The following is a 10,770-nucleotide window of genomic DNA, read 5'->3' as shown; positions in this document are numbered from 1 at the left end:
TTTTAATCATACGCTAGATTTAATTATATCGCATGGAATTGATCTTACTGATATAGATATCGTACCTCAAAGTGATGATGATACTGACCATTTCCTTGTATTGTGCATTCTGCGTATTACTGATATTAACTATATGGCTCCGCGTTATCGTCCGGGCAGAACTATTGTTCCAGCCACCAAAGAGAGATTCACAAATAACCTGCCTGATTTATCTCAACTACACATGAACTAGACGAAATGACTAGCAACATGTCCACTATCTTCTCTAATACATTGAAGCTGTTGCCCCCATCAAATTGAAAAAGGTTAGAGAAAAACATACTGCGCCATGGTACAACAGTAATACCCATTCTCTCAAGAAAGAAACTCGTAGTCTTGAGCGCAAATGGAGAAAAACTAACTTGGAAGTTTTTTTAGAAATGCGTGGAAAAACTGTATGTCCAGCTATAGACAGGCTCTAAAAGCTGCCAGGGCCGAGCATATCCACAAACTCATAGAAAATAACCAAAACAATCCAAGGTTTTTATTTAGCACAGTGGCTAGATTAACAAATAACCAGATGCCACCCGATCTAAATTTTCCCTCATAGTTTAATAGTAATGACTTTATGAATTTATTCACTGATAAAATAGATAACATCAGAAATACAATAACAAATTTAGTTTCTACAGCGTCTAATATTTCAGCTTCATTCATCGCACCAAAAGATAAACTGCAGTGCTTTACAACTATAGGACAGGAAGAGCTAAATAAACGTATCACTGCATCTCAACCAACAACATGCCTGTTAGATCCTGTACCCACTAAATTACTAAAAGAGTTGTTACCTGTAGCAGAAGGACCGCTTCTCAATATTATTAATTTGTCGTTGTCTTTAGGTCACTTTCCAAAACCATTCAAGCTGGCGGTTATTAAGCCTCTTATTAAGAAACCACAACTAGATCCTAGTGAACTGGCAAATTACAGACCCATTTCAAATCTTCTGTTTGTGTCTAAAAGTTTAGAAAAATTTGTGTCTGCTCAGTTGTGCTCCTTCCTGCAAAAAATTATCTCTATGAAGAATCTCAGGTTTCAGGCCCCACCATAGCACAGGAACTGCACTTATTAAAATTACAAATTACTTGCTTCTTGCGTCAGACCAATGCTTCATCTCATTGCTAGTTTTACTTGATCTTAGTGCTGCGTTCGACACTATAGATCATGACATACTCATAAATCGATTACAAAACTATACAGGTATTCAAGGGCAGGCTTTAAGATGGTTTAGATCCTACCTGTCCGATCGCTACCACTTTGTTCATTTAAATGGGGAGTCTTCTCAATTATCACCAGTAAAATATGGAGTGCCACAAGGATCTGTCCTAGGTCCTCTGCTATTTTCAATATACATGTTAATATTATTAGAAAATACAGGATTAGTTTCCACTGTTATGTTGGACTTCCAGGCCGAGAAAGGTTTGTAAACATGCCAAACCAAGGTCAAGTCGAAATATTAGGAATGTAACAATTCCTTACCATTCTTAGAACTGTCTGGACAGACAGTAGAAAAACTACTTGTGGGATGTGCTAGACCAACAAACCCAGCAAGGTGGCCTAACCTTGCAACTGGCAGGACTTAAAGGATCTGGCTAATGTGCCAGATCCATTAAGTACCACAGGACAGATTTAGAGGTCTTGTGGAGTCCATGCCTTGATGCATCTGAGCTGTTTTGGCAGCATGAGGGTGACCTACCTGATGTTAGGCAGGCAGTTTTAATGTTTTGGCTGATCAGTGTACATAACATATACAGTGTAGTGCTCATACTGTATATTGAGCTGATGAATTTAGTTGAACATTGTGTGACGACGTTTTATGGAATGAAAGTTATGGACAAACTCATCAAATGCAGTTTTTTGGATGTTAAAGGTTAACTTCATAACAGGTCTGGTTATCAGAAGTCACTTGTTTTGACCACAAGGAGGGAGTTAATCTACTTTCTGGTTATATTCAAAATGACGATTTTTGTTGGGGTTGAAGAAGAGAAAAATAGTGAGAAAAAAGGAACCATCTTACACCCCATCAGGCCAGATCTGAGGTCACAGCTAGAGAAGGAACAGGAGGAGAGAACATCACGCCCGATATTAATAGTTTGAAATCACACCAATATATTGTGCAATACCACAAATTTAGTACCCTATTAGCAACTCACATTGGAACAGATGGAGTTCAGAGTGGAGATTAGACATGTCTTGACATTTTAAATAAAGTTAGGAGTGATAGAGAATGTGTTTTGGTTTAATTTAGCATTTGTGGAGTCTAATATCGGATCATGCATGGCCTATTGTGTAAATTGTGGTTAGTGCTTGAAATACAGCTGAGCACTGACTGATTAGTGAAAGATACTGTAGCTCAAGAAAAGTCTATAGACTTACGGAGTGATGCCCCAGTTGACCCGCTTCTCAGGATCTGGTTGAGCACATCGTCTGTGTCACTGGTGCTAGCCATGCTGTTCCTCATCTGCATCATAGACAGCTGAGAACATAGACTTGGCTGACGGTCCATTTTCTTTACAGCCTATGGTTCAACCACCATAAATTTAGTTATAAATAATTCTGAATTTAGCTTCGTAAAGACACACACACATATATATATATATATATATGTAGGCATAAATTATATTTTGTTCTACAAGCATATCTAGTCCTGACTGAGATTTCTAAATTGCCTAAAATGTACAGGTTTTGGCTTTGATTTCCTTTTGACATGCTCTCTATAGCCCTCATACGTACTTGCACACCATGATTGAGCAACTATGTACAATACCTGCATGATATTGCTCAAATAGCTTTTCAGTCTTTACATTCAGCAAGTATGAAAACAATAAGAAAACATAGCCAAAACCCAGACAATTTAGGTAGTTTATAAATCCCGGCTGAAATATGTCCTGTCCTGACTGGCCAGATTCTGCATCCAGTTAGATTGCTTGCTCAACATTTAAATGATCTGTTGAGACACTCCACCTCCCCCAGCACCGCTTGTCTATATCTGCTAAGGGATTTATGTATGCCTATTCAAGCCGCAGGATGTCTTACATGCTCTCAGCAGAGTGTATGTGTATTTATTGCAGTTGCAGCCGTGGCGTGTGTAGCAGATCTACTCAGCTAAGACCAAATAACATTAAAATTGTCATATTCATTAACATGCTATGTTCTTACCTTGTCACTCAGGGTTGGATCATTGAGAGAGTAAAGCTTGTTGGTGATGTCTTTGCCAATGAGGTACCTGAACACCTCGTTCAGAAAAGACTCGGACTCCAGGAAGTAAGTCAGACGCTCTCTAGACCAGCATAGGAGCTTGCAGTTTTCCTCAGCAGTGATTGTCACCTGTATATTCATGTGCATGTGACAGATAAATGTAAATGCTGTATATTAGTCTACTCTTCCACAAAATGACCAGAAGTTGACATTGTCTTTCTTGAGATGGCTCCCCTCATACGAATCAAACAAACAAACAAACATACAACTGCTAAAGCACTATTTTCTTTTCACAACATACAGCAATCTGGAGGATTGTCCTATCTTGTCCTATAATCCAGAGTTAAAGTTTGATTTGTCAAATGAACAGCAGCACAGAAAGCAGACACTTTTTGACAAAGTAAAATATTATTAATATTGGTAACACTTAAGTATAGGGACCACTTATCACTATTCACTAGTTGCTTATAATAATTCTGCATGACTAAATTCTACATCCCAAATCCTACCCAATACCTAAACTTAACAACTACCTTACTAACTATTAATAAGCAGCAAATTGTGACTGGTTTGTTGATAGCGAGAATTGGACCTTAAAGGGGTCATTGGATGCCCATTTTCCACAAGTTGATATGATTCTTTAGGGTTTTAATGGAAAGTCTGTAACATAGTTTGGTTACAATTCCTCAATGATAGTGTAAAAAACACTTTTACCCTGTCAAAAACAGCTCTTTTCAGAGCAAGCTGTTTTGTAGCATTTTCCTTTAAATGTTAATGAGCTCTGCTGACCCCGCCCCTCTCTTCTGAGCTGCTCTCTGAGGGACTGTTTACTTAAGCCGCAATCATCATGAAACTTGCTAATAAGCACATTATTAGGAAAGGCGATTTGCAAAGATTCATTAAAAAACCTTATACTCACTTCTTCTGTAGGTGAAGCTGGATCACGAATGATTCGCGTGAACATAGACGCATTTATGTAGATCGGGGGCACATCCCCTTCAAAAACAAACGTAATCCACTGCATCTTCAGCGGCTCAGATGTCAAGAGTAAATGACTACTTCCATGTTCGTTATTACATCCAACAACAGAACATCTCAATCGCTTAGGAGTCATTCTTGTCTACATCTGCTCCGGCGGTGAAACAATGACAGACTGATGACAGCTCACTCAGGGTGGGTTTAAGGTAAGACACCAGTTCAGTCTGTGCTGAAACGCTACTGTCAATAAAACGATCTTGGGCGGGGCTTGTTTCTGTGACGTCACACAGACAGGCATCTGAGATCGGCTCGATTTAAGAAAGGGGTAAAGATTTTAGTAGAATTAAAAAAAAACACTGGGTGGATTTTTATCATTATAGGGTCACACATTTAATTTCAAACAACTTGTAAAAGTGAATGTAGCATCCAATGACCCCTTTAAAATAAAGTGTCACATTATTATAAATATGTAAAGAGTATAGTAAAAAAAACATGTTTAATATGTTTTGCACATATGACAGGAGAGCTAGAAAGTAAATATGGACTTTTAGTGAAGTGAAGCACCTACTTTCCTTTGAGAAGAATGCTGAGGCGCTCATCAACAGAGGTCTTATCTTCTGCTGCATAGGCCTGGCCCTTCTTTAAGGTTTGGATGGTGCAGAACTGGCCGGTGAGCCTCTGAAACAGAGCTTCACGTACATGCAGGGGCTCGAACATGCGCTTGAACAATGATTTTAGCTCCCTGTCAATCTTAATCTGGAATTAAACAACATAACCAAAAAGGAATATTGAATTTAGCACAATAGGAAAGTGAATTCTGAATCAGAATTAATTCAAAGGCAACGTGACCATCACTACTAGCCACTGTACAGAAACTACAATTCCCACTCATGAAGACATAAAAGCCAAGTTTCCATCCAGTTTTTGCCTGTTTTGTTATGGACAAAGAGAATATGCGTAAAAAAAACAATTAGCTGTGTCCAGCCTGTTTCCATCCAACTGGCCTTTTACCGATAAAATGCTGTGCATGATGACGTCATCCCTGAAAAAACGAATTGTCGCTTAAGTTTTGGTGTATCACAAAAAAAGAATTGCCTTGAGCTGTTTTCATACATAATTTCACCTATTGCGCAAATTATATAGGCTAGTAGCCTGTTCTATCATCCATTTGAAACAAAAAACTTTATTATATAGCCTATTATTAAATTGTATAAGCCTATATAAAATAATTTTTATTAACAAGTTTCATGAGTTTTTTTGTACTTTGTTATAGACTATTTAGTCTATAACATCAACATACTTGATCATCAAGCAATATTCATAAGCAGGTGCAGTTGTATTTTTTATTTTTATTAGACTGTATTGGAAATAGGAATGTTCATTTCGGTTATTTTATTTCTTCTAACCTACGGTCGTTAAGCCATTATGTAACTGTTAACCGACAAGATTATGATAAATTACAATTAAATTAAATTTCAATTGATATGTGGCAGTGACCCATTAAAAATACCTTCATTTGTTTTCCAGGGATTAATTTTATACACGCAAAAAGCAGCATAAATAACAGAACGTGAGGATTCACATGGTAACGCACCTGCTGGGCTTCTGCGAATGGAGAAAAACATAATAAAGCTATCTATAAAAGAAATAAATAGGCCTATATGCAAAATATATTTTTCTAAATAATAAATTAACAAAACAAAAGAAAAATAATTTTTGTGATGTGCTCTTGAAAAAGCGGCATCCTGTTTGTTTCCTTTATTTTACAAAAGCACAGTGTTTGTTTTTATTGTGGATGTACACAAATAAAATAAATAATTAGAATAGTTTCGAATAATGTTTTTTTCATATGACCACAAATGAACGAGTATTGTAAGATGTTTCCACTTTTATAAGGGGAAAAAAAATAAAGTGATTGTGCCTGTGCTTCATGCACGCAGTTATGCATTACTAACTCGACAACTTTCATCTTCAGAACAAAATGAATCATTTTTAACTTGCAACGTATAAAGCAACATTAAATTAAGATATGTATGTTTGAGAGGAAACTCGTCTTTTTCTTACCATACATAAAATTATTTTAGAAACAATAATATGAATGTGATTTAATGTGCTTTTGAACTACAGAGAAACGGTGCTTTAACGTGAGCAACACCACGAACACGAATGCTGCCTATAGGCAAATTCTGTCATGTGACTCCACATTTATTTGCGTTAAAGCCCCTTTTCTCGACAAAAAGTGTTTCCAAACCAATTTTTGCGACATTTGAAGTATCAATATAGAATTTATGCGCTAAAGTTAAATGGAAAAAGATTGTGTCCACACATGAGAAATGTTATCCATAAATGGCATTTCCATCAGCTATATCGGTAAAACTTTTGAAGCGTTAAATATTTTTTCGCAACAAAAAAATCCTTGGATGGAAACCTGACTAAAGAGAGAGAAAGATGATAACAGCAAAAGCTCTTTTATCAATAATAAAAAAATCATGGTATTTGACTTCTGTTTACCTGGATGCAGTTTAAGCATCTCTCAGCAATGGACATACAAACACTCTTATCAATAATATGTAGCTTGCTCTTTGGTGGCTGTACTCACCGGTCTGCGTTTATAAAGCAGGAAGAAGAAATGCATGAAGTTCACCAGAAGGAAAACCACATTCCACACCATCACATCCAATGTGCATCTATATAATGTGGCCCATGCTATAAACAAACAGCACCCTGAAATCCAATAAAGATAAGCATTTCAAATCCAACAAAGCTGAGCAATGTTATGAATCAATACAACATGAAAAAAAATGTTTTACGTTACATTTATGGGCATTTCATGCCTTGATTGGATAGAGCAGAAGAGGGCAAACAGGAAAGCATTGGGTGGAGAGAAAGGTAGGTTCAGCAAAGGACATCGAGACGGGAATCGAACTCGGGTCGCCGCTAGTTGCATTATATATTTGCGCACTAACCACGAGGCTATCAGTCCCCCTACATAAAAAGCGATTAAAGTAGTTTTTATATGAATCCTATGAATCTTAATTAGTGCTGTCAAACGCATCCAAAATAAAAGTTTTGTTTACATAATATAGTATGTGTACTGTGTATATTTATTATGTATACATAAATACACACACATGCATGTATATATTTCAGAAAATTTGTATTTTTATATATTAAATATATTTATGTATAATCTAAATTATATGAATATAATAATATTTTCAAAATATATACTGTATGTGTGTGTATTTATATATATACATACTAAATATACACAGAACACACACACATATATTATGCAAACAAAAACTTTTATTTTGGATGCGATTAATCGTTTGACAGCACTAATCTTAATCCAGATTAAATCTTTGAATTGTGCATAAAAACAATCTTATTTTGTATTGTGACACCCCTTTAGACTTTCAAAATATTCTGCGCAGACTTCCTTATTATATTATATAGACCATACTTGTCACTACTTTTATTATTATCTTTTTAATGTGATTAAAACAATAATAATATTAATAAAAAATCTAATCTAGCAGCTCAGTGGTAGGCAATTTCAGACACTTTTGTCATTCTGGTATTTGAATGCTTTTGTTAATTTGTTACTCGAGTTTGCAAAATACTTAGAAACATTAAAATAGTTAAATTTGTTCAAATCATAGATATTCATTAGTGTTATTTTAGTATTATTTATCAATTATTATAGTATGTATTCATATTTTGATATATTTGATACATAATAGCTTTCATTTTATATCTTCAGATTTTAAGTTTTTAGTAATTTTGCTACATTCTTTTATTTGTTTTATATCTTTATTTTTTTCTTTCAGTTGTAGTTTTAATTAATAGCACACCAAAATCAACTTTTTTATTTCATCTAGTTGCCAAGACATTTCTGATTTTCATTAAAGTTTTATAATACAATATTAATATTTTATTTCAATGTTATTTCAATTACCAAAAAGGTATTAGGTTTTAATACCTCATCTTATATTAGGCCTTACTTTTTTTTTTTTTTGAAGTAGCCTACATTTAAAGAAGCACATTAATATGTTAATATCTCAGCTCAACAATTGAAAAGGAATTGACTGCAACAAACTTTATGGAATTAAAACTACAATGCATGAAGTTCAATCATACCTTCTAAACTTCTTATAGGCCGATTATTTCAATTGTTTCAGTAGATGTGTACGACCATTTTAATCTTCATGATGTTAAGATAACTAGCCTACGTTTTAACTTGCATTCATTGTCAGCCAAACAAATGCATGCGCGTCGCTATTCTGTTGACCACCATAACAGGGCGCTCTGTACCTGTCATCAGCAGCAGTCTGAGGAAGATCATATGAAGCGCTATTGTGGAGGGGATGAGGAAACCTAGACCAAGGCTCAGGTTGGCCAGGTGGAACAGCAGGTGATGGGACTGCTCCCAGTCCTGGCATAATGTGGCGTTTGAGTCTCCAGCGACTGATGGAACACTGGAGGGCAGTGGAGATGTTGTGTAGTTTAAGGAGTCAGACATTCTGAAGTTTTCAAGCTGATGGGGAGATGGCCAGAAAGTAAACTGCTAGAAGCGCTACATTCATAAACAAAGCAAAGCAGACGCACGAATGGTTCTTTACAGAACAGACGCTGCCTTTATTTCAAGGGTGTAGCCTACGTTTCGTGTCAAATGATTGATTCAGTTCTAATAAATCTGAATTTCAAGCATTTCTTTTACATGAATAGTCTACCTGGATATAAATGCTGTAGGCTGAATGTCAGTCAGCACAACGTAAACATATCTTACTGTCAGAAGTCAGAAACAGAAAATGCGCAAAACACTTTCGGGGACATTTGCAAGCCACAAATTACCTCCAATAAACTTTCCATAGCACAACAGTATGATTTATCTCTTGTGCTTCGTGTTAATATTGCATAATGCTTAATTAAAAAAGGTTATTTAAAAATACTTTATTACGGTCTATTAATTAAAACACTGTCTACTTACCGGTGCTGTCGATGTAAGCTCTAATGTGCGCGGTCTGGAGGAATGTTAAGACAGAAGATAAGACTGCTATAGCCGAGCTGAGAGCTGCAGTGTGTGAGGAGCGCATTCCAGCCAGATGACAGGCATTGACTTAAAAAGGGCACAAACCAATCGGCCACTCCTCTGTCTACTTAAGCGACTCCTCCACTAGAGGGAGACATGCATGATCATAAGGCGTCTGTTTGTTTTGTTGACACGGAGGTACACTAACCACCCTTAATTGTAATAAAAATAAATTAAGCAAGAGCGCCCTTAGATCAATTTTCATCCACCTTTTCTTTTTCACTTTCAAAAACCATATTTTTAACAGTATTTTACTGTAGAATCACATTAAATATAATTACATTTATTCACCGAATATAGTATGGAAACTTACTGTTAACCAGTTAACAGGATTTTACTGTAGCATTTTTACAGTCTTTTACTGTTAAAATCACAACCATTTTTTACAGTGCAGCGCTGGGTTATATTTATCCCAGCATTTTTTAGAGTGTATAGCCTATGTGTAAATGCTGAAACTAAAAGTCAGTGTTGAGGCTCTTAGATGGGAAGTCTGGAGGGATAGCCTATATTGTGCACTGGTTTAAGTTTTGATTGTAAATAAGGTTGTACTTAGGCCTACTCGTGTATCACACTCACAGCTTTGCCAAATGAGAAAAAAACATGAAATATGAAGTGTCATGAAGGGCATTCTGGGAGTGTCAATTTAAGTTTTTTCACTGTAAATTATACAATCACCTTTTCTTTTTCACTTTCAAAAACCATATTTTTAACAGTATTTTACTGTAGAATCACATTAAATATAATTACATTTATTCACCGAATATAGTATGGAAACTTACTGTTAACCAGTTAACAGGATTTTACTGTAGCATTTTTACAGTCTTTTACTGTTAAAATCACAACCATTTTTTACAGTGCAGCGCTGGGTTATATTTAACCCAGCATTTTTTAGAGTGTATAGCCTATGTGTAAATGCTGAAACTAAAAGTCAGTGTTGAGGCTCTTAGATGGGAAGTCTGGAGGGATAGCCTATATTGTGCACTGGTTCAAGTTTTGATTGTAAATAAGGTTGTACTTAGGCCTACTCGTGTATCACACTCACAGCTTTGCCAAATGAGAGCTGCATGGTTGGAAAAACACTGGTTTCTGTTTACTCAAAACATAAATAAGCATAGGACAATACAAATATTCAAAAATACAATCTTGACAAAAGAGGAGAGAAAATGTAACAGCCTGTCAGAAAAACAGGTCTTATAATGTCCCCCTCACTTCTGAAATGATTGCCATGCCCCTTCATTTTGATCCTGTGACTCTATGGGTTGATTGATTTTTCAAAATTATATGTGAACAATTAGTTCTTGTGTAGCCTAAAGCACACAAACTACACACATATGGGTAACGTTTCAGGTTGACAGTATTCTATTTCATATAGGCGAGATGAAACTATCTTCATGTCTTTATGTGAGAGCGTGATTCAGTAGCTACACTCTAAAAAATGCTGGGTTAAATACAACCCAATGCTG

At 35.8% G+C, this 10,770-nt stretch overlaps 1 protein-coding gene across 1 annotated transcript in view; it reads right to left on the bottom strand.

The window, feature by feature from the left end:
* popdc1 (popeye domain cAMP effector 1) overlaps nt 1–9,341 on the bottom strand; it is a 14,217-nt gene extending 4,876 nt beyond the window's left edge. Inside the window, 6 exon segments of the mRNA XM_071582287.1 lie at nt 2,413–2,554; nt 3,196–3,413; nt 4,758–4,968; nt 6,812–6,936; nt 8,530–8,752; nt 9,206–9,341. Of these exon segments, the coding sequence (XP_071438388.1) occupies nt 2,413–2,554; nt 3,196–3,413; nt 4,758–4,968; nt 6,812–6,936; nt 8,530–8,737 (904 nt within the window). The 5' untranslated portion in view covers nt 8,738–8,752; nt 9,206–9,341.
* Nucleotides 9,342–10,770: the final 1,429 nt, after the last annotated feature.

The sequence above is a fragment of the Sinocyclocheilus grahami genome, unplaced genomic scaffold (assembly GCF_001515645.1).
Source record: "Sinocyclocheilus grahami isolate Dianchi unplaced genomic scaffold, SAMN03320097.WGS_v1.1 scaffold431.1, whole genome shotgun sequence".
NCBI lineage: Eukaryota > Metazoa > Chordata > Actinopteri > Cypriniformes > Cyprinidae > Sinocyclocheilus > Sinocyclocheilus grahami.
The sequence above is the reverse complement of the archived record's forward strand: the minus strand, read 5'-3'. Positions and strand labels throughout refer to the sequence as shown.